General features: G+C 32.0%; 3 protein-coding genes across 7 annotated transcripts; 2 read left to right on the plus strand and 1 right to left on the minus strand.

Moving 5' to 3' along the window:
- The first annotated feature begins 742 nt into the window (after positions 1-742).
- Positions 743-5,950, plus strand: LOC132704090 (superoxide dismutase [Cu-Zn]-like). 4 transcript variants are annotated; one of them, XM_060673845.1, is made up of 8 exons: positions 743-888; positions 3,282-3,336; positions 3,483-3,515; positions 3,732-3,837; positions 4,053-4,135; positions 4,386-4,566; positions 5,096-5,165; positions 5,731-5,950. In XM_060673845.1, the coding sequence occupies exons 2-8, from the start codon at positions 3,286-3,288 to the stop codon at positions 5,816-5,818; spliced, it is 612 nt and encodes a 203-aa protein (XP_060529828.1). In that variant the 5' UTR covers positions 743-888; positions 3,282-3,285; the 3' UTR covers positions 5,819-5,950. The 4 variants fall into 4 exon arrangements, with proteins under 4 accessions (XP_060529828.1, XP_060529830.1, XP_060529829.1 ...); XM_060673846.1 differs by lacking the exon at positions 743-888 and adding an exon at positions 3,022-3,158; XM_060673847.1 differs by lacking the exon at positions 3,483-3,515.
- A 128-nt stretch (positions 5,951-6,078) lies between these two features.
- Positions 6,079-12,018, minus strand: LOC132704088 (transmembrane protein 120 homolog). Of its 2 annotated transcripts, XM_060673842.1 has the most exons (3): positions 11,883-12,018; positions 8,564-9,204; positions 6,079-8,305 (listed from the first exon to the last, which is right to left on the minus strand). In XM_060673842.1, the coding sequence occupies exons 2-3, from the start codon at positions 9,193-9,195 to the stop codon at positions 7,861-7,863; spliced, it is 1,077 nt and encodes a 358-aa protein (XP_060529825.1). In that variant the 5' UTR covers positions 9,196-9,204; positions 11,883-12,018; the 3' UTR covers positions 6,079-7,860. The 2 variants fall into 2 exon arrangements, with proteins under 2 accessions (XP_060529825.1, XP_060529824.1); XM_060673841.1 differs by lacking the exon at positions 11,883-12,018 and having other exon boundaries at positions 8,564-9,453.
- Positions 12,019-14,892: 2,874 nt separating this feature from the next.
- On the plus strand, positions 14,893-23,071 carry LOC132703507 (CD63 antigen-like). The gene is made up of 5 exons (XM_060672819.1): positions 14,893-15,072; positions 15,951-16,139; positions 19,950-20,117; positions 21,779-22,015; positions 22,529-23,071. Exons 1-5 carry the CDS (start codon positions 15,010-15,012, stop codon positions 22,586-22,588), a joined length of 717 nt encoding a protein of 238 aa, XP_060528802.1. The 5' UTR covers positions 14,893-15,009; the 3' UTR covers positions 22,589-23,071.
- Positions 23,072-24,868: the final 1,797 nt, after the last annotated feature.

Here is a 24,868-nt window from a genome sequence, read left to right on the forward strand (position 1 = left end):
ATGCTATTCTGTCCTGGGAGTCAAGCATCTCGGTGCTGCCTTTGCCTTGGAACTTATTACTTTTCTTATTACATTTTATGCGTCGCATTCTCCTCATAATTATTTCGTCATTTGTTTCTCTTCTCACATTATTGCACATATTCTCTATCCAGGTATTATTCACTTTTCTAAGTTCTTAATTAACCTCAAAGTTGCGTTTTGCGTTTTGCTTTTCCAGTTATATCTCTGTTACCCTTATTTTACTCTCCTTCTGTGCCTGTGTCCTGTGTCCAATGTATATCTTCTATATACATATATAGTCGCACTCACAGATGCTGTTGCAGTTCGAAGAACCATGTTTATTATTATTATTAGCAAATCGGAAAATGTTTTAATACACTCGGCGTTCCTTTTCAAATATCAAAAGCGATTGGTATTTTTGCACAGTTTAAAACACTACATTGATCGGGCATCGGAGTTTGTGTAAATAAAAAAAATCGTGAAATATCTAGTTTGTGAACGTTTAAATTGTCGTACACCATCAATTGTTTACATTTATTTAGAATATAATTATTAATATATAACGATAATTCGAAAAACACAATCGAACAACTTGTTAAGTAATCTTCAGAATTGCTTTCAGTCGCTTAAAATTCGAATAAGATACGATAAGATAGCATCTGAAGACCAACCATATCAGCGTTACCACCGAACAACAATTAAGCCGCTTATCTTAGATTCGTAAACGTATTTCAATCCGACGCTATTTTTATTTTGTTTATAACGACGGGCGAACACTTTCACGCTAGGCGGAATACGATCGGTCCTGCTGCGCCAAAGCAATTGAAGCCTGCTTGTGTTGTGAGTCGGAAATCGGTGCGTTCGAGTGTTTGGAAATTTTTTAAGAACGTAAGTTCATTTTTATCACCCCTCTCCGAACTTGAACGTAGTATTAGTTAATGTTTAAAAAAAATGCAAGTTTCGATTATTCGCAACCGTACAGAGTAATTAGGTAGTTTTAATTACAAGTACCTAAAGGAACTAACCCTTCCATTTGCGAAAAAAAACTGAATTAAATGAAAATGGTGATGCAGGATCGCATAAATAAACACAAAACTATAAACAGATCTATTCTCAGCAATCTGATTATTTTTCGTTCATTGCTGAAAATTATGACACGATTACTTTGTTTGAATAAAGAAACTCTTATTTCAATTTTGGTTACTAACATTTTGATAGTTCTTCCTCAACCACGCTGTGTGAATGGTGTAATGATCTTATCTTATTTATGCAATTAAAAATTGTTTACATTGTTTTAGGGAGATGATTCAGATTTTTACTCATTCTGAAATTTATGGTCAAAGACTATGTTAAATGCGAAATTAATACCTTAAAAAAGCTCAGTAATGATTTTGATCTTAAACTAACCTAATAATAATTATCGAGTTGTCGATTAACGATGATCTTAACTAGATTTTATTGTGTTCGCATTATAAAACAACTCTTGCCGTTCTGTTATCAGGTGTTAAAGCATAAAACGCGACTTATATTTTTTTAATGACCTAAAAACTTTACAAGTGTATTATGATAAAAAGCATTTCAATTTGGTCACGTTATAAATTTGCTTTGCTTTGTATTGAATTCTGTGAGCGAAATTTTCTAAGCCCAGGGCAAATTACAACTAAACTCTTAAAAAATTGAGAATTTTTCGATAAGTGACTTAAATTATTAGCAACATTCTGTTTCCTTTCAAAGAAAAGTATTGGTACTTATACGTTCTTGATACGTAGTTAACAACCACGAGACGATAACTTTTGTATATATTACAACTGGAAAATACCGTAGCTAAACAAAATAACCGCAAACGGTATAACAATGAGGTTTCTAGTAAACAAATTATCCGAGACTGAAAAAAATTCGAGGTTGCACCCAATTCATGACTGTTGGGTGATTGGTTTTAAAACTTGACTAGTAATTAGTTGAAATTATCAATATATTCGAAAAGTTGATGTCCACGGCACTGTTACTTTAACCACCTGTTATATACTTACATGTCTTATACATCGTTTTTAATTTTTGATGGTTTTTTGTGAAATTCTCAATAAGCTATGCTAAAAATATTATTTTATCATTGAAATTTTTGGTCGTAATTGGTGCCAATGTTTTTTTTATAATTTATTGACTTTATGTTTAAGACATCATAAGTTAATTTCACAATGGCACGGAACTTTCGGGATATTAAACGGGATACTTGCACAAACCATCTAAAGCGAAAAATAAAAAAAAAATACATAAAAAAAATAACGAAGATCAAGATCAATCGCCGTGATATTTTAAATGAGTTGCTGATGATGGATCGTGTGATATATTAGATCCAATACCATGAAAATAGTTCATAATGACTTGTGTGGCAAAACGTTGATAAAAATACTGTTTAGGTCATGAATCATTTTATTTAAAAAATAATTATTATAATTTTTTGGCTTTTTGTAAAAATATTATTTTTTAACTAGTTCTGATGTTAAATCAAAATAATTAAGATATAAAGAAATAAATGAAGAACGGTTGGCTGGACTTCATACCCTCCATTTATTATTATTTGAAGATATATTCGAAATGTTCGATGAACTGGAGTTTTATACCTACATACCTACGTAGCCTTTACAAGTCTAGTCTACAAAGTTAAAAAAAATATTTGTTGGGTCTGTTGGCTAAACCATTTTAATTTTTTAAATTCCAGCATGATGTACGTCGCTATACCTAAAATTCAGTGCTTTCTGGAAGGTTGCCGAATATAGTATCGACATGTATGTTATGGAGTTGTTGCAAACACCATATGAGTTTCATATCACCACGAATTTGACAGTATTATGTAACATGGCCTGTAAAACCAGATTCGAATGCTGACTTCAAACGGTTAAGTTTAAGATATCTTATTAACATTGACACCAAATAAACTGGTTTCGCGTGATTGATGCTCCAAAAATGACACACCGGCTATTCATTTGCTTAACCGACTATTGCAATCTCGTCTTTAAATCGCCATACCGTGTCGACAATAATCACAAAATAAACCGGTTACACCGACACCGAGCTAAATACATACGTATATAAGAGGCGCAATTTAAATCTTGTTAAGTTCACAGTTGCAAACCCACTTCAAAACAAAGCTTAACGAGGTATTTACAACTTTCAGCGTTATTATATAAGGCTACCTTATACGCGTTACTTTCGATTTCCTAAAACAGAAAATTTTCCGTAGTCTTGGTGGCAATTCTAGTAATCGGTTTTGTTTATTTCAGCATCATGTTGGGCTATCTGACGATTGCGGCTTTGGTAGCGTTGGTCCGTGCAGATGTAAGTATCCTCTATCTACAAATTGATTGAATATTTTTTTTACGAATTAATTTTGGATAGTGAAATTTTTATTGGTGAATTTTAACGGGTGGAATTTTAACGGGTGGAATTTTTTTTTACCAATTTTTAAATATATTGTTTTGCAGCCCTCACCACTGCATCAATATTTACCAGTAACGGTAAGTCAGGCTACCCGGTTAAGCATTTCCTGCCAGTGGTATTAAATTTTACGCAATAATCACAGAGGTTTGGCTAACTGTACTTTTATTTTTTGGTTTGGAACTAAAGGTACCACTATTGGAATGGTAGTGATGTGGGTGGTGTACATTTTTTTGAATGACCTGTTTTAAGTGCATCATAGCATAGCCTTTATTAACCAACTTTCTTTTCCGCAGCAAAAGGCCATAGTGAGCATAGTAGGAGATGCGAATGGGACAGTAACTTTCACAACAACCGACAAAGGAGTACAAGTTACAGGATCAATTTCTGGTTTATCCCCAGGTATGTCGATACGTTTATTACATACACCTTTTTTTCTGACCCAAATATTTTTTATTAAACGTTATAAAATTGTAAAGTAGTGAGTAATGTTATTTTCAACTCCCTAAGTTTCGATATCCAAATACGTTCAAAAGAAGAAACGACTCTATAACTTTGTTAAAATATAGCTCAATAATTATAAGCTTTCTATATTCAAGTATTCAAATTTTTTGAAGGAAAACACGGGTTCCATATTCACGCCCTCGGGGATATTTCGCAGGGATGTACGTCCACTGGAGGGCATTTTAATCCCAAAAACGTAAGTACAAATAGCAAGCAGTTGCTAGTATAAGCAATATTGAAGACGTATTCATCAAACCCCTAGAACGTCTCCTGTTGTAGAAATTTTAATGAACAAACAACAAACTCAATAAGCAGAAAGCTGGAAAGTAAAACTTTCTAAGCAAAAATTTTAAATTAAACAGATTTCACATTGTGCTGTTTGTATAAATAAAATTACGGCAAAAATGTGTTTCTGTTTATATTTTCAAAAAACGTTTATATTTCAGCAAAGTCACGGTGCTCCAGACGCAGACGTCCGCCACGTTGGCGATTTAGGCAACATCGAAGCAGACGCCAATGGATTAGCCAATATTAATATTCTTGATAACCAAATTGCTTTGGAAGGACTAAACAACATTATAGGACGTGGGGTTGTCGTGCATGCAGATGAAGACGATTTGGGAAAAGGTAGAAAAATAGCAACTGTTATTTACTCTAACTTATTCATCTGATAAAAGTGGTTATATAAAATAAAATCAAACTCTTCCCAAACATAGTTCCAATCTTTAATCCGAACTAAAGAAAAGATTTCATTTGGAAATTATTAATATCTTAGATAATGATGAACATTAAATTGCGTTGTAATTTTAAGGTACAAATCGTTAGGTGTAGGTAATAATAGTCTGGTCACAAGTCAGAAACAAAATATATAATGTCCATCAACATTTACAATTTTTCATACGATTTTTATTAGTAAAATTGGTTAGTCAAATTTCTAATTAAATGCTCCTATTTTCATAGTAAAATCTAGACGTGACAGTGTTCTACAGTTATCAAAATGGAAGGGGAAATTATCTACATCGATTTTCTGTTGTTTTTAATTGTACCTTTTAGTCAATTCGAAAGTCTTACTATCTAGTTGACACTTTGCTCTGATACGTCTTTTTATGACCATTTATTTTCTGCCATTGACTAAATAATTTTTTTATTATTTTAGGAGGACATGATGACTCGCTGACCACTGGACACGCGGGTGCCAGAGTCGGATGTGGAGTGATCGGAATATTGTAAATAAGAATTTTTGTATTTTGTTTTGTCTTCTTCATTGTATTGTTTGTTTGCCATTTTAATCGTGCTTGCTCTGTTTGTTAACTGCTTCTATTGCACTTAACCATAATTGTGGAAAATAAAAGGTTCCTCTAGTGTTTGTGCTGTTTTTAGCTGCCAGTAATAAACAATGAACTATGACAGAAATTTTGTTTCGTAAATGCGTATTTGAAGCTCTAGAACTACTACCTGGTATAACGAACTGAATAACTTTTAAAAAATTTAATTGTTCATTGAATAAAAAATTGCCAGTGATTGTTGGGTTAATTTGCTTTCATTAAAGGAGGATATGATCTGGGGTCGGATGTGCCAAATGCCATCAAAATATCAGAATCAAATTATATCTACTTGTTTTTTGATTCTTGTTCGATAAACAACGAAAGTTACTTATCCTTTTACAAACGCTTTCTAAATGATTTTGATTGATTTAACAAATGTCGACAATAAGTAGCGTTGTGACAGTTTCGTTCAGTAGTTATTGGTAAGTTTTGGGTACGCATTAAAGTGCATCCTTCTATGTTCTAGGGACGAACCAGCGCCAAGTTCGGGGACGAGGCACATTATTTCATTAATATTGACAGTTGTCACTATAATTAGTACAACTATTTTGTGAATACCAATGAATGAAAATCTAATTTAAGCAGTATTTTTTGACATCGTCGATAGAACATTAGTGTTTAGTTTAGTTTAAGTTTTCTTGTTACACAAATATACACGGGTCATCTAATAAATTTTTTACTACCAACTGTATTTTTTTACACCAATCCGCATTAAAATAATACATTTGCAGTAGCCTTTCTTTCTTTGTTGGAATTCTAATTCGTTAGGGTACTTCGGTCTGTCAGCCACCGCTGTTGACGTAGGTGCCGTGTTGACCTCATTTGATTTTCAAAAGAGAAAGATAGGGAGAACTGGAGAGACACAAAACTTTTACAGCTAGTAAATGAGTGAAAAGTCCGCCGTTTAAATTGTTTCAAAAAGTGCATGTACAGTTAAAAAGTTCAAAATAAATAAGAACTAAAAGTTCAGATTTTGACGAAATTATATATATTATATATATTTGATAAAGACACGGTGTTGTAGAAACAATTGTCATGTAAAAATATATAATTTCTAGAAAATCTGAACTTTTAGTTCTTATTTATTTTGATAAATGGATTTTCATCAAGTAAAAGCCATCTCAGTTCAATTTTTAAAAAGTTCACATGATTCTCATAAAAATTAATGTACTTCGTGTTGAATTTAAAAAAGATTAAATATGGTTTGAAAACCTTTTTTACACGACTCCGAATGCATATTTGATTTTAAAATTTCACTTCTTCAATAAGTCACTCAAATATAAGAGATAGATACAGAGAAATTTCTGTACCCCAAAAATGATGTATTTTATAAGAAGGTATCATAAAAAGTAAAACATTTCATAAATCAAATATTTGTCTCTCATAACGGGCAGAGTTGGTAGTTAAAATATAATTTAGGATTTCGTATTTTAAATGACATAAAAAATGATTAATTTACAAAATTTTTACTAAAATTATGATTCTATTCTTTAGAATTAAAGAGCTTAAATGGGATCGCCATCCACCGAGAAGTAATCTGACAACATTTGCCTGACAATCGTTACGATTACTATACCAGGTGAAGCCAGAATATTTAATAAAATTATATTAATCGTTATTAATTATTTAGTTTTAGTTTTAGCAGTGGAACAACATATTTAGCATTAAGAATAACTTACATGGTATACTTTTTTCCAAACGATTTTTTTTAAATTTTAATTAAGGCGTTAAACGCTACCTTTGTTTGCTATCCACAAGCCGATTCATTAGGTTCGGTTCAAAAACAGAAAGAAGTCAGATTTTGTACCTTACGTCAGTAACTTTTTGTGGCAGAACAAAAAATCGAAATCTTCAATTTTAGAGGTTTGTCGGATAACTTGGATAAAATGGTATCCTATATATAAGCCCTGTGTAACATATTTTACGTATATTGGTATCATCCTTTATTATTCCCTACAACAAATTTATTGGTTAAATTGTTATTTCGTAAGGTCTAATTTTGTAGGAAACAATCGGGGGACTGATTTTAATAGCTAGAGAAACGTAGTATATTTATTTATGGGTCGTTACTCGAGGTTGCGTGTCAATGTGAATTTTTACATAAAATATTTCACAGCTTAGACCAAATTACCTTCGATTCCTCACTGAGGGTGTCGCGTGTTTTTTTTTTGTCCGAAATAACCACCCCAAAGTGGTTTATTGACCTGTCTTGAAGCTAACGTTTCTTTACCAACGATATCGATATTTTACAAATTAAATATAAAAATAACCAGAATGTCTTCGAGTTAAAAAATATTCTTAAGAGTGTGACTATCTATAATGGCCACAAAATAGTGGATTCTCATCCTACTGGTAGAGCTTGATTCAGATTTTGCAAATTCATAGAGTTAGACTAAAAATGTATAAAAGATAAGAAACTATTATCGAAGCCTCAAAGGCCGTCTCATTAAACGTAAATTATTGAAGAAATTGGGCTAGAACAAGCACTACCAAAATGATGAATGGAAACTGTAGAAGAATTTGATTGAAGCCACTAAAATGATATAACGTAAAAAATATTTTAATTAAAATTAATATAAAAACACAGTCCTTATCATTATTTCTTAAATTTTTCATATCCGTGCAAGGGTTTCTTGAGATCAAACTTATTGATGTTTTCGCTGACGACATTGTACAATTTCCTGGCCATGACCCAGTATTTAACATAAGACTTGTTTTTGATTTTGTCGTGAACAACCGTCACTGTCGTGAAGGCGTTCCCCAAAAAAAGAACCAGAAACAACAGACTGGAGGCCATAGTATGCCATGTAGTATGAGGATTTAAACTCAGCTGGAACAAAACATACGAGTTGTAGAGCTGGAAGGAGTATGCGAGGAAGAGGAATGGTAGAAGAAAGGTAAGGCCTCTCCACATCCATGAATGAAATCCTTCTATGGTTATATCCATGTTGTCCCGCATTCCTAATGCTTTTAGTCTGTAGAGGGTACCGCGCTGGTACTTGAACTGGAGATAATGAAGCAGACAGTTATACAGGTTGTAGCTGAAAACAATGAACATTTCCTTATTCGTAAATTGTTAAGTAGGTACTCAAAAATATTTTTTTGTTGGGAGTGTTATTGAACCTTGTCCTACGATCATGAAGATAACGGTCATATGAGTGTATAAACATTTTTAAATTTAATTTGCACTTCAAAGTTCCAAGTTCCAATTTAGTTTATATTTTACCCTATTATCATGAACCGATTCAATCTATAAGTAAAGCCTTTTTGTCTCATTAACGGTTTAATTAAGAGTTTACCTGAAAAATTGTGCTCTGAAAAGCTCCCAGACTTCGTTCTCTGGCCAGACTAAGAGAATGCCTGACAAGACGGTCGACAAGATATGATGAACCGTCCACCATGTCTTCATCCGTGAACCGTTCGTCTTTAGAATACTTTCCCGAATACTTATCGTGCAATAATACCACACTAGGAAAAATAAGTAGCCACTCTGTAGAGCCCTCGAGTCGCATATACCATTCAATACCACCAGAACGAACGCAACAACGTGACAAATCAGTTTGAATTTCTCGTAGTCGTCTTTATAGGAGAATTTGGCTTCCTTGGACAAGAACGAGACATTCACATCACCAAGTATTAGCCGCAGATACATGCCGCTCTTCTTCGGTAGCGTTTCTTCTAAGTGGATCAGATGCGCTTCTCTACCAGCGAAGCGGTCTTCGACGGATTTAGCACGTTCTTTGTTACTCACTTTCTTCAACGAGCCCCGCATTATATTCATACGGTACCTTTGATGGTTGATGCTTTTTAGGCATTCTTGTTGATAGGCTTGGAGTTCTCTCAGCTTTTGCAGATATATCGTGTTGGTGGTCTCGAGTTTTTTGAAATCCTGCTCCAGTTCTAGCCATTCTTCATCAAATGTGTCCACCATGTCGTCTCGCTAGATCAAACTGGCCGCTCAGTTAAATTGCACTGATATCGAACCGTGTGTAGGTACAAGTACAAGTTTATTTTACCCAAGATAAGATATTAAAATTATCGGCGGCTAGTAGGTTGGAATAATAAACTTTGGTCGCGGGATTATGACTTTATTGTTTCTTGCAAGCGAAAAAAGCCGTAATAAAATTGAGGTCGACTTCCCAGACGGCGTTTTGAATTCGTCAAAACGCTCGGCAAATTTGCTGCGTCGAACGCGAATATATTGGACGACGAAAACACAGTTTTTAATATTCGATAACGGGCAATTGAGATAAATCAGGAAAACAGTCGATTATGTTAACAATAAGGTTTCACAGTGAAACGAACTGATAATTTCATGTGGAACAGATGTGCTAAAAACAAGCTATCATACAGTTTAAACAAGATTGCTTTCGAAAAATCGTCACTGGACGGGGCAAGTTTGTAGCGCATAGCGCGTAGCAGCTTTTTATTATAAAAGGAAAGAACTTTGCGGTGAACGGACCACTATGGAACTCTCGCAAAATCGATGTAATTGTATAAAATGTCATTCAAATCTAGACGAACTTCAAAGTTACAGCAAAGATCGCTAAACATTAAAATTTGCACAAATAATAGCGTTGTCGAATGAGATTTTTTCAAATATCTCGCGCCCTGTATAATAGACGAAACCTGAAACTCTCTCACGACACGGTTTACGATACTGTTCAAATAAAATTATCCCATCTTTAAAGGTTTTTCATTTATCGTCAATCATTTACCCACAAAAATGGAAATTTTTAGGATATTTTTGATTTTTTGCCCATAAATGACATATCCTGTATATGATACAATCATTGTTCGAAGTACAGGTTATAGCCGTGGAAGATTTTTTTGAAAATAGTAAATGGTTTTCGAGAAACCATGAAGTGCGCCGTAATGTTCAATAACGATTTCAATATGGATTTTTTCAAATATCCCGAGCAGCGTATGTGATAGACGAAAACGGTAATTACAAAAATTATAGCTCTGGATGCGGCCTATGCCACCATTTGAACCAATTAGCCATATTTTCACGATTTTTAATTTGCGACTAATAATTCACTCTGTAAAAGAACAATTTTCTAGGTGTTTTAGGTTGTCTATAATTTGAAAACCCTGTATATAATCGAAAAAATGCCCGAAATAAATGTTATTGCACTGGAACTTCTGCGTCTGTCGGTTAAAGAATTTTGCCAATGGGATGAACGATTATGGAGGAAAACATTTTTCTGGAAGCTAAAATTACCTACAAAAAATTTCAAATATTTTTAAAAAATAACATTGGATTGCGCCCATTTTCTACGGTTTAAATGTAGGCACGGACTTTTACTTCCCTGCTAAATTTGAAGTTGATATCTGCCAATTTAGGACACCTAACACATTTCTCTCGGGAACACCCTGTTTTTGCTGTCTATGCGGGCTATATCGCAATATAAAAGAAAGTGAGATCTGAATTATAGTCTTTCAGTTTCAATTTTCAATAATAGGGGGACCCAGTTTTCAGTTTTTTTGAATTTGCGGAGCACATATTTTTGAAAAATTGTCAAGAATAAATCTTTATCTTCTGCTTCTTCTGGTTCAAGAATTGTTTTGGTATCATAAACAGTCTTTGAAAAATGATGTTTTTTGTACACCCTTAAACGCGCGATTTTTTGTTTTTTTAGAATACTTCCTGACCCCCTCTCCACCCATTTTCAATAGGTTCTGCCACGGGGAAAAGCTGCATATATATGCCAAATATGAAGTCGATTGCTTCAAATTTCGGACACTTATAGTGTTTTATAGCAAGATCAGGGCCATTTCTTATAAGCTTATGTGCCTCGTGGAGGGTTAAAATGGAGGCAAATTTCAATTTTGTAGCTCAAACAGTTCGAAAGTTATTTAGGAAAAACCAAAAGACAAGAACGGAGAATCGACAGTCAAAAAAATTGTTTTTCTTCCGACGGTGGTCATTTCTGTATCAACGTCGATCCCATAGGACCTACCATTAATGAGATATAAAATTTTTATACGAGCGCAGATACTAGCTAAATAAAGAAATACAAAAAATGGCAAAGCGGTAACATTTATAGAAAGAGTATCGCGGACAGAAATTTTAAAATCAATTTGTATGATGTCCCATACGCAAAATGATTTCGTGTATGTACAATATTTTTTCCAGCCTCGCGGTTTTGTGATTTGTAATATTTTGTTATAAACGCTGCCTCAAAACTATAAGCCAGTTTTTTATGTTGAAAATCTCCTACTCGTACTTGAGTAACATTTTTTATACAAAAATACGTTTTTTGACAGATTTTGCTTGAAAATCTGATGAATATCAAATAGATTCCACTCGTTTATATGATCTTACTTTATTTGTCTTTAGAAACTAGAGAATTCTCAGTTAAGTTTGGTTAGTGTGTTTTTCCTTTAATTTTTAAATTGGTCCTTTTCCATCGCTATTTTTGTATTTCTTTTTGCTCCTTAGAGTTGATACCGGAAGCTATTAGTGCCACTTTTTTCTAAACTACATTTCTCTCTAGAATAAAAATTAGTCCAACTAATTACCAAATATACGCCTGAATCGATTCTGCTTATTTCCCTTCTCTTTTTCGAATAAAAGACATTGGCGAATTATTTTTGCAATTAATTTCAACTTACCTTTGCAAATATTTTCTAAACGCTTTGTTCTTTTATGATCCAGAATTTACCGCAAATTTTTAAAGATGAAACGAGGCCACAATAATAAATTGAAATATGCGATGCTTTAACAAGTTCTGAAATTATTCCGGACGGTTCCCTATTATAAGCAAGTTTTTTAAACTATTAGGTTAATTTATGAAAATTACGGCATTTAACATACATTACATGCATCATGATTTTTTTATTCGCAATACTTTGTTTTTAATGAAATTATGCACTAGTTTGTAATGTTTCAACCTTCAAAACCTTCACATTGAATTGAAATTACAGGACACTTTTTGCCAAATATGTTTAACGCGTGCCGTGGACGTAGAGCCTATCCTTTTTTTGTGAATCGAAAGATGCCTTGCATGGAATTTTCCTATTTTCGTTTGAAACTTTTGACCAATTATTCAATTAAGTCATTTTTTAAGTCACTTTTTTGCACCTTCTATATTAATTTTTAATTTGATTGAGAATATGACATGCAAACCACGATAGGGATATGAAAATGAAATATACTACGACATTATTTCAGCGTACCAATTAGAGAATTCTGTAATCAAATGGATTGCAGAGTGTAGAGTATTTCTATACATACTATATAGGGTATACAAATCTCCATTATTTTGAAAATATCTTCTCATTTCGCTCCGTCGAAACTAAAACGGTTCCTACCTTGCAAATAAGTTTGGCATATGCTTTTTCCAATACCAAAATTTTGTTTGTCGTTGGTGAGAGTCTAATAAGAATTTGTTATCCTTACGGAAACGGCAAATGATAAATCAGATACACTAACAGGTTCTAACAGACCAATTGTCAGTATATCAAAATCTTGCAGTATGGTTGAAATGACCTTTTTCAATATCTTCAAAAATTGTATATCCGTGTTAGTGTTAGTTTAACCATATGTTTTATACAACTGCATACATCGTTCGTAATAAACAAATAAGAAACTAAAAAGCGGCGTCGTCAAAAATGACATATCAAACGAAGAAGGCAAACAGACAGAAAGATTTGTATGGGGAAAAATATAATGTTATTAGTATGATTGGATCATTGGATCAAGGACTTTAAAATAGTTAATATGTGACCTCTGTGGCAAAATATAGTAAAAAAACGGGTTACGTGATAATTTACCCCATCGCATGTGAGAAGGTTGGTCCAGGTTAACTAATATAATTTTTTCCCAGAAGTTAACAGAGTTCTGATGTAATTTTATTTTATTAAACAGAAAGGTAGAGATAGCGAAAAATAACGAACCTAAAGCACCATTATCCAATAAACTTTGCTTTTATTTTTATAAAATCACAATCAAAAACATTTATTCGATATTAAAAATAATGTAGTACCTGATAGTGTGCAGCTTTATTATCTCTTTCCCAATCTTTAGCGCTTTCAGTTACAAAATTTCACTCCTCATGTCCCTTAATGTACGTACTATCTAAGAAAATAATTTTAATTGAAATGCCATAGAAAAAACCCTTTCCATATTATTAAAGACTAATGGGTAATAATTACTAACGAAAAGTGAGATTTGATCCTTTTGACCAGCATTTTATCTACTCGCTGCAAACAACTAACGCTCCTTCCAGAAAGCGCTTTGGCGCTGAAAGTTATTAGTTTCCCAAATCGATTTTCTCATAATAATCAAAGTAAATTTGCCTTTGCATGTTGGAAAAAACAAACAGGTCATTTCTAAAAATACCTCTTTGCAAACGTCCAAAGAAAGGCGAAGAAAATTGTAAGCCGAATCTAATTCTAATAGAAATTAAGTATCTATTATCTAGTAAATATTTTATTTTTAAGCTATATTATCAACTCTTTTTCTCTATCTTTATCGAAAATTAATGTTCAACTATATAAGTCACCAATATGGCCAGTACTCTAGCTAATTTAATACATTTAATTATAAAATTTGGTCGTAAAAAGATTACACAGTGTGTTATAAGTTATTTATTAGGGTATCGATGTTTATCGACAATCTATCGCCATTGTAGATTAAGCCACAAAGTTGTCATTACTTACATTTACAACACTTTAGAATAAAAAAACAAAAATTTGCAATTTTTGGCGAATGCTTATTTACTCAATGCATATTTCCAGCCTTTATTTTTGTGTTTCTATATATCCTTATAACAAAAACAGCTCTCGTTTTCATTCGAATGAGATATTTGCGGATATTCCAACTCCTATAGTTATATAAATTAAATAATTAGAATTAGAACACCAGGAATATTGTTGCTTAGTCACTTCTGTCTAATTGTCTTTTTTAAAGCTACGGCGAACTTCAAATGACTTGTTGGCAAATATTCCCATAGTCAAGAGATATTTAGGCATATATTTCTGTCCTTATATTTATGACAGAATTTAATATATTAAACACCAATTATGTTTATGCTTAGAAATAAAAATAATAGTAATAATTATAATAAAACAAATTTGTTGTTTCTAATACCATATAAATGCATACAAAATGTGTTTATAGTGTTTCAAATGAGATATTAATAGAAAAAGTCTAAATAAGTATGCTTGAAAGGGAGTTTGTTGTATTTCCTTTGTTGTATTTTTTCGATATATTCTGAAGTGGCCTTAAATTATTATCATTTCCTGAGTTTCTTTCTTATAGTTTCTGCTACTTTGTGCAAACATGTTGAAGTAAAAGGGTGTCCTTAGTGTTGTTATACTTTTGATTTATACAATAGAGGATGGGCAGTCAGCAGTAAATTAAAGGAAATTTATTGCATAAACGTCTACCTTTTGAGACCAAAATGAATATCATATATATTATTAACTCTGAAGCTGTGTTCGTCGACTCGACTATGCCCTAGTTGGGTCATTGCCGATTGCTATCTTTTCATTTTCTGCGTAGTTAGAGCATAAAAAAAAGCAACCCCGAGACGAATGATTTAAATTAACCCGGTTAAGGTCGCTTGGCAACCGCGAATCAACATATTGCGCGACCAATCAGTGACTGCCCTGCGAAAGGTTAATAACATCCCTCGGCAGATTTTCGGAGGGCGAAAACTACCAAGAAATTTAGAAACAAGAAACAAAGAAAATAGTTCGATTCGTACCGCGTAGTTTGAATACATACACGTCCAAGATGAAGCCCTTGGAGTTGGGTATTATTAAGTATTTGTTGTTCGGATTTAATTTGCTTTTTGCGGTAAGCTGTATTATTATATATTATTTATTCTCTAATTTTGTTTTACTTTGAAAAGTTATTCTCCCATTTGATTTTTTTTATATACAGATATTTTTAAATTTTTAGCAAAATTTTGTTTTGTTCTAAAATAATCATAATTCTTGTCTGAGTTTGACTATTTCAATTCGATTTCCCTTAACAAAATTAAGAAGGCCCTATCTTAATAATATACGGAATTTAAAAATTTGTTGGAAAAAATAATTTTTGTCTCAGTTTTTAAATATTTAATTTAATAAAATTTTCAGTACGCCTACTGAAAAAAATTTTGTTCATTTTTAATATTTTTCACAATTTAATTAAAGTAACAGTAATGTAAACAAAATTTCCATTATCTTAAATTTACAGATTGCTCTATCATATTTGTTTCTTTGTTTGAAAATTTAATAATTACGTATTATAATTGAAATTGGTATATTTATACTTAAGCGAATGTTTTACTTTAACTCAGTAATTAACATTATATTTATTAAAAATAAATGTTTGAGTGGGTAAATAAAACTGAAATTATCAATATCAATAAACGAGAGATTCTTGCCAAATCTGTTCCACTAAGGTTCAATTTTTTAAGGTTTTCACAATGACAATTTTCATATGGTAAGGAACAAAAAGTAATTTAAAGTCAATAAGCAATTTGGAGCAGTTTTTTTTACATAACATAAATAATTAAGATATTATAAATCAATAGCTAAATATATTAATTATTTACAAGAAGCCTCTTTTATGACGACGATGCTCTTTGTCAGGAACAAATTGTATTAAATTATACGAAAAAATAATTGGTTTGTTCGTTATTAACCCAACCGAATATTTAAAACTTTTGAAAATCATTCGTTCCATAGATTTCCGGATTGGGAATAATCATCGCTGGATCACTAGTGCTCTCCGATGTCGGGGAATTTAGTCACTTCATGGAAGGCAAAGTGCTCGCTCCGCCTGTAGTGCTGATAGTGACGGGATGCGTAGTGTTCCTAGTCGCTTCCCTGGGGTGCTATGGGGCGATCAGGGAGTCTTATAAAATGCTCATGGCGGTAAGCCCTTATCCGATCGATTTCTCCGCTGTCGCTTGGTCCCTAATAATTTATTAGTTCCTCATCCTGAATTAAACGGCTTGTAAATACGGAAATGAATAAATAATTTCGAAGGATCAATTTTTACAGGATATCTATGTCAAGGTTCATTATAGTCAACAATGTTTTAATTTTCTTGCCATAAAAGTACGATGGATATAATAATAATTAATGACGGATGCGCCGGGGTTAATACTCCAGAATAGGACCATAAATAAAAAATTCTTTTGATCTTTTGTTGATGTTTAGTGCAAATACGGTATAAGAAGAAAATGTTAACTATTAATGATTTAATTAAAGCTATTAACAAAGACGATGTAACTCCCTCACACACAATACTCAACGTCAAGCACTATATATAAATTGACATATTTTGCATATAGATATAGCATATATGTAGCCTATTTATTTCGGTTTGAACTTCATTTACTAGTTTCATTTTTGTTGTAGAAGAATCTTTTCAAAAATGTTATTTATCCCATGAATTGTTTAATTTAATTTGTTAGATTGCGTTTTGAGTGTTTGGTTTTATAGTTTATTTTTCATTTATTTAATTTTCTTGTAGGTTTTGTTTGTAAAATTTTGCCACACGCGTGCAACATATTATTATGACATAACCCCATTAAAATTCAACTACTATATTTTGAAATACCTTGAAGCTGCGTAAGCGTTGAAGAGTGGTCCGCATTAAGGCGCATTCACTCTTGTTCGACGACCGATATGCAAGAATCTCAGTGAATAGTAAAATTGACCTTGGCCTCCTTCGGCCATTTTAAACCCACCATTTGTTTGTAAACGAAAATTGTTTCGTTTGAATACACAATCGCTCATCAATCGTATCCGAATTACTAGTTAAATTCGAACATTTTTTTTATTTTATGCACTTAATGTTTTATTTCGCTTTTTAATTCAAACAAAGGATGTTTTTAATTCACTTGTTTTTAGTATTTTTATTTTTTTTTTGTATTACAATAATAACAATATTCATATTTTTATGTGAAATTAAATGCCAAAACATATAAAAATTCATATATTGGGAAAGTGTGGAAACGGTAGGCACAGAATTGTTTAATTATCGAGATATTTCATTGTGTCCATACTTCTTGAACGTCTTGTCTATTTAACATCTATATTTATCGTTATAACTACTATATACAACTTTGACTACTTTCATTTACTTTATCATTCATTTATTTATTTGTAGACTACATCACCTTGTTTCCATAAATAATGCATTACTATTTTATTTACCTTAAGTGCTTTAAATGTGTTTTTAATTTTAATATAATAGGCCTTCGATCAAAACAATTAATTTTTATTGCACATTTGCTTTGCTTTCTTTTCCGTCCATCTTATCAAATGGTGGAATTTGTTAAAATGATATTGATATTCTTAAAGTCACTGCGATTAATTTTTAATTTTATCTTTAGATTAGTGCTTTTTTGCTTTTGCATTTTTCTTAGAGTGTACCTATATATACAAAGTTTTGTTTTCTGGTTACACTGGTTTAACTGTTTATATGTAATACATTTATCTTGTTTGTACTTTTCCTGACTTCCAAGATATGTTTTTGTATTTACAAGTGGTCAATAAACGATTACTATAATAATAATAATAATAATAATAATAATAATAATAATAATAATAATAATAATAATAATAATAATAATAATTATAAATGAATATTTATTTATTTAATTATTATTATTATTATTATTATTAACAAAATTAAGAAAATCTCATGCACCTAGTCGTCAAAAGCAGATTTTTAAATATAGATAACTAGTTAATTGCATACACACCCATTTGAAGTACTTATGAAATGATACAATAATACTAAATTAATGTGATGGATGTAATGATTCTTTGCAAAAGTTTTTAAGTATTATAATTATTTAATGATCTGAAAATCAAGGGGCTAAAAATTCATTTTTACTGAGAAACAAAATACTTGGGAATTGTTGAGGATAAGTATTGCAAAAAACGGGCATGGCGTTATTTTGGAATTAAGTCAATTAATATTTCCAGATTTAGTTGCGCCTTTGTTGACCAATCCTACTATCAAACACAATTGTATCTAGCTAGCTATAAGTCATCGGTATTCCGGTGTACGCAAAATTTACAAGATTATTAAATTCAGCAAAACTTGACCGAACGGAATTACTCACCGGCGTAGGTTTTTTTTGAATATGATATTAGCTGTTACCTTAGTGTCGGAATAATTTATTCGAGCATGAGCGCCATTCATTAGCGTTAATAATAAATACAACAATCATCTCGAAAATATTCGTGACTCATTTGTTATTAGAGTTATTAGTAAGTTGAATTTTAACGTTCTCCAAGACGTTTTACGCAAGAGAATGACGACATTTAACTTTTCTTAAACGTGAGCTAATGGTAAATAAACGAAGTACTACTTCGCGATACACCTACAATACAGTGCGTCTGAGAGAGGTAAAAGTTGGGGTTTGTTTATGGTTGGACTTTATTTGAGAACTGTAAAATAAAGCACGCAAAATGCTACTTCATATTAAAACGATTTTTTTTATTTACATTTATAAAATCAACCAATGGAAGAATCCCAATGCCAAAAGAAAAAACCATATTTAGGCCGCTGTCAAACTTGTCAAAACGTTTTGCTTCAGTTGCGCCCTTAAACAACTAACAAATTTTTTAGGTTTATATAATTTCAACATCTCTCTAGCAAGGTCAAAATTCTCTAGACAGAAGAAGACTCATAAGAAAACTTAGCCAATTTTAATGTTTAATTTTTCGTAATTGTATATTCTTTTTTCTACTCTCGCGTGTAAAATATCTTGTTGCATAATATACTATTTCCGAATCAGTTTTCCTTCAATAACAGTTTTTCGAACAGGGATTTCTGACATTTGATAAAGACACGGTGTTGTCGAAACAATTGTCATGTCAAAATATATAATTCCGTGAAAATCTGAACTTTTAGTTCTCATTTATTTTGATTTCTGACCAAAATGTGGAATAAAATTCCATAGACATTATCCCTATTTATTTAAAAACGAACATTACATCCAATAGGTACAGTTTTTTAATTGCATGCCTAATGTCCATATCCACTACATTTTTATTATTCTTTTTAAAAATGTATATTAAATTTATTTTGCACATCGTATAATTAGTGTAACTGAAAATTATATTAATTTTTTAAAATCTTTTTATCTTTATTTTGTTGCTTGTTTTTAAAAATGTAGCCAATTTTAATTAAGTTCATTGCAAGAAAATGTTTACTTTTAAAAATTATTTTTTTTACTAAACCAAAAGTATGTCGATTAGGGTATCGTAAAAAAAATATATACACGTTTATCTAAATTGGTGAAGCTTAGGTATAGGACAAATTAAATATTGAATTCTTGTAGAATTTATTCAGGGTTCGAATAAATAGCAAAGCAGAATTAACTTTTTATTTATTTAAAAAATCGGTACTCTCGAGAAGCTGGCACATCGCCGTCTGTCTGGCCGTCGTCCCGTTTCTCTGTCGTACCTTTTTCATCGGTTCCCAAAATAAGGGTCCCACTATTGATTGCTTGCTGATAGAACGATTTATGAAGCGGCACTTGTCGAATCGACGGGTTCGCAACAGAATAGATATAAGTATCTTGAAAATGGCGAAACATAGATAGTTATATTTTCTTTTGAGATTTCAATAAAAAATATATGTATAATAATAACAACCGCTATTCACATTCCTCAATTGAAGGAAATAAAACTATTTAACAAATGCTTTATTTTTCACAGTTTGCAGCTTGCCTATTGGTGATTTTTATCATAGAACTGGCGGTGGGCATCGCAGCAGCAGTTTACAAAGATGACTTCCACAAAGGCCTGAAAGAATTGATGAGAGATTCGATGGATCGGTTTGAAACCAGCGAATCAGACAGGATTGCTTGGAATAACTTGCAGAAGGTAATGGCAGTCATGACATTAAATATTCTGCGTAAACTTCATTCGGGGTTTACCGATTTGAACATGCTAAATTTTGGGCACACAAGCTTCGTGCAAGTCAGGTTTGTGTTAACAAAGACTGCATGTATATACCGCTAAGTTAAATAAAATGACTCCGTGAGTTCAAGTGGAGTCAATTAACGGTGACTCTACTTGAGGCACGATGGATTCGGATTTTTTTAATGAAATTTTCCAATTAAGTTTTATTTCTTGCGCTCGGGCTCTGCTCCTTTAATATATCTAATTACGCGGAACATTAATACTTATAAGTGCATCGTAACCGGATGAGTCAATTTACAATCGTGGCAAACGTTTAAAAGAAAAGATTAAAAGGTTCACGGCTTTATTGCATCTAGTTATAATTATTTGCGAAATAGTCCAAATTTCTTGTTTCATTTTTTTTCGTTATAGGATATAATATGATATGACCTGTATTAACTACGTTATACAAAAAAATAATTGCAGCAAGTAAAAAATTCACAAGTATTATAAAAGAAACAGGTAGCAAATAAAAAAAAACAACGAAAGTACGAACAATTAAATAACAAGAAAAGAAAAACAATCTAGCAGTGGACAATAAACTATTAAAAAATGAAGAACTCTCTGTTAGATTTTACTTAGTTATTAAATTCAACAATAGACGAACAGTGAACGAGTGTGTACTCTTTAATTATCTTTTTAAAATATATGTCACCTAATGAGCTTATATTGAAGATCAGAAGATTATATAAGTCGAAATGAAAGCTATTGACCATAAACATTTTTAATTTAAGACAAGTTTTAGAAAATTATTGCCAAATCTGCTATGATAATTATGATTATCGGACTTTTAGGAATATACGTACTATTTTTATGAATAAGAAGTCATAATGTGTTCTCTTATGACCATGATTACGGTAGCCAATTATAGCAATAGTTGTGTTGTGTCTGCCACACAGGAAGACGAAAAATCACCCCATAGTGCTGCTCCGTAACTTAAATGAGAATGCAATAGAGCATGATACACTATAATGAAGTATTATCAGCAATCAACCTTTTTAGTCGCCGCGGAACGGACAGTCCAATACTAAGTTTCGCTTTCAATATTGCTTATTAAGAGGGCAACTAAAAAACTAGAGGGAACGAGTTAAAACAAACCAAATAATGAAAAAACAAGAGTTTAATAAGACGTTCAAAAAGGTTTGTTTGTAAAAATAATTAAATAAACCTAGATATTCCAAAGTTTTTGGGTATATTTTTGAAAACAAAATGAATTGAGTGAAGTGTGACGTAATCCTAAGATTTAAAAAACGTCAAAATAACACTAGCATATAAAATCTACCGAAAATATCTGATCGCTCTCAAAGCCGAGACAAAACGGAAACGAAACTGCCGCCTTTAAGTGACACTTTACATAATTTGGAATTTTAGAGTAATAATATCGACAAAAATTGAAAAAATCGGTAAAAACTCATATAGATAGAAAGACACGATAAAGAAAACTGAAATATGTGACGAAAAACAATCGGCATAACAATCGCCTAGCCGTGAAATAATGAAATTTTTAAGTTAAAGATTCGTTAGGTTAAGAGAATCAGAGAAAATGTTATTTTAAAGCAATATTATTCTAATTCTTTTTTTAGAAAATGGAATGTTGCGGAGTCGATCGATCCACCGACTGGCCCGAACACAAACGGCCACTCTCTTGCTGCCACGTTCCCAGAGAAGGTGCTCCCGAGCCGGATGAAATTCATTGTTGGGATGCCAAGCCGGGAGATCCCATCCTTTATACAGAGGGTTGCTTCGATAAGATAGAAATGAAAGCTGTCGATTCTTGTAAGATCATTCTCGGAGTTGGTATTGGAATTGCCTTCGTGGAGGTGAGTTATAGCGCTGCCATAGTGCAGTGGAGGAAATATTATCTAATGAAGGTTCCTATTTTAAGTTATGAGTTGAAGTTATTATCGATTATAGCTTTGCTTTTGATGTCATCTAATAGGCCCATCTTGATTATTAAAAATAAATGCAATCTTAGGATCAATAGCACACGTTATTCGACGTGAGAGGAAAAATAATTTCTAATGCGAAAAGTTTTACCATAATTTAAGACTGAAAATCATTGAAAATCAAAAAGTAAAGTGGACCCACTGGAAGTAACCGGGTGAACGTAGTTTTCTATTTTAAAAACGAAGTTTAAAAGGATACTGGTTGAGTATAATAATAAAGTTTATAGAGAAATTTGTTTTGATAATATTTAACGAAGTAACACAAATATTAATAAATAAATTTTAGAAGAAAACTAAACAATATGGCCAGGACCTAAACTACGTACCAACTTGTGCCACCAGTTTAATCATTTAGGTTAGCCCCCTATTATTTTCTTATAATTTCAGATCATTGGAATTGTCTTGGCGTGCTGGCTAGCTTCGGCTATTAAAAAACGAACTTCATAAGCGTTGTCTTCATTTTTTTGCGAATGATGACAATGAATGTGTCTACTTTCTATACGTCGATGATTTATTATAATAACGTGTCATATGTTTACTTTAGCTGCAGATATTTTGTCTACTTAAAGTATTTTTCTAAGTTAATTAGCTACATATAATTGTACGCCTATATCGTTTTCTATTTTGCGAGTAATCTGAATGTTCGATAGAGAATCTGATATATATTTTATTAGTAAGAGTTTAAAACGTGGGTCTATTGTGTAATTAGATTGTCACTTTTGTAACTACTGTGTCGTTATCCATATCGTATAACTCAACCACGTAAAAGTAGGTTATAGTATTCTTAGCAGATGTAGTATAAAAAAATCACTTTAAATGTTGTAGATGAATGTTTACCTATATATATATAATTGTTAAAATATTTGTATTTGGTGATATTTTATAAATTTAATATATAAAATAATAATTATGTCAAAATAAAGTTGAAACAAATTTTCGCTTTATTTTCATTGGTGCCGGTGATGCTTAGGGGCAAGCGAGTCTGGTCCTTGCACTCACGTGCCCAAGAGGTCTATGCTCTTTTACCATTACCGAAATGTTCTTGGTAATTACCTTAAATTGCTGGCTATGCGTCGAGCCATCATTTTACATAGGCTTGTGTTTTCGTCCGCATGTGATTCAGTGTCATTTTAAGCAGGCCTCTTTTTCTCCATCCTCAGAAAAGAAAATTAAATTGAGCGTAAACGTGTTTACCTGCCTTTGTTCGTCGATTGCTGATCCATGACACACACAAGAAACTAAATTATTTTAGTCAAGGTTTTTGAATTCCGAGTTATTTGTCGATAAAAAAGTTAATTGTTTTAATGCGACCTCTGCTGATATAAAACCAAAAAATTGTTCGATTAGACAAATCAATTTAAATTGGCGAACTGTTAAAATCTTACTGCTTATAGAAAATTAATCCTACAATATCTTCCAATGGACTTAATAGTATATTATGCAACAGCTTTGATAAACGTCATTTTAGTAACGAGATTGATTTGGCACGAGCGCAGAGCATCAAAGCGCGTGTTTAATAAACAAGAGCGACCGAAGAAATTTATTAACATGTTGCATGTAAGACTTGTTCTAGGGCCATTACTTTTAGCACAGCGCTAATAAATTCATATTCATTTTCATTCATTCAATTCATAAATGTAAACTTGCAGCTCAAATCTCTCGAAAACACCCGACCGCTACCAAATAAGTGAGTAAAATACCCGCAATCCGCGAAGTGGTTCGCGACTGTGGATAACGAAACTAACATCATAAAGTGGAATTTTTTTTTACAAAATAGCAACTTGGTAATGATTTTATGCAGCCCTAAAAACACATAGTCATTTTTTTTGCACATTGTTAGATTTTTGTTTGTGTAAATTTTGTATAAAAGGTATTTTAACGGTGTATACTGATGGAAATCTAATTTAAAACTAATTAATTAAGTTAGAAACTTGTTTTTGCGTATATTACAAAAATATATTACTAGTTAAAATTTGCCAAAATGAACTGCAGAAAAAGTAAAATCGAAAATTTAAATTAATCACATCTAGAGGTGGTTCCATGACTATGACCTCAAGCTGATAGCCAAAGGGACCCCCCCTATGCAATGTCTATAAGGAAATGGTACTTATTGAGCGGCTGTGGAAAGTAATTATAATTATATAAGGGTTTATTCTTCTAAACGACATAAAATTTACGGAGAACATGACTTTTGCAAGAAGGGAAACAAAATTTTTCAGATAGTCAGAAGTACAAGCATATGACAAAAGAACCTTTGTTTTGCTTTGTTCATTTCAAATTTTAAGTTTTGTTGTTTTATTTATGTTTTGATGGAAATGTGCGCATTGAACTACTAAGCGTTTTAAAAGTGAGACGGGTTAAATAAAAGATCTAAATTTTACTCGCTCATTCACGACGGTTTACGATAATTTTATTCTAGGATCCAATTAACGCAAATAGTTGCTAGAATGTCGTTAGTCTTTTCCTTATTAATCGATTCATACAAGTGACTCACATTGCTTCCAAACTGACTTCATATACATATTTATAATTGTTATCCTAGGATTTGAATATGTCAAGTTCAGACTTTTGAGAGGTATTTCCGTTATTTTTTTAACAAATTAATTTTGCTTCTTTAGTGCAAATCCATTGAGGATACGTAAATATTTCACAACACATTTTTGATAATGGCGCTTTGACTTCTAGCGTACACACCTGCTCAGTTTCAAAGAAGCCTTCCGTAAATCT

The sequence above is a fragment of the Cylas formicarius genome, unplaced genomic scaffold (genome assembly GCF_029955315.1).
Source record: "Cylas formicarius isolate icCylForm1 unplaced genomic scaffold, icCylForm1.1 PGA_scaffold_6__28_contigs__length_40554024, whole genome shotgun sequence".
NCBI classification, from domain to species: Eukaryota; Metazoa; Arthropoda; class Insecta; order Coleoptera; family Brentidae; genus Cylas; species Cylas formicarius.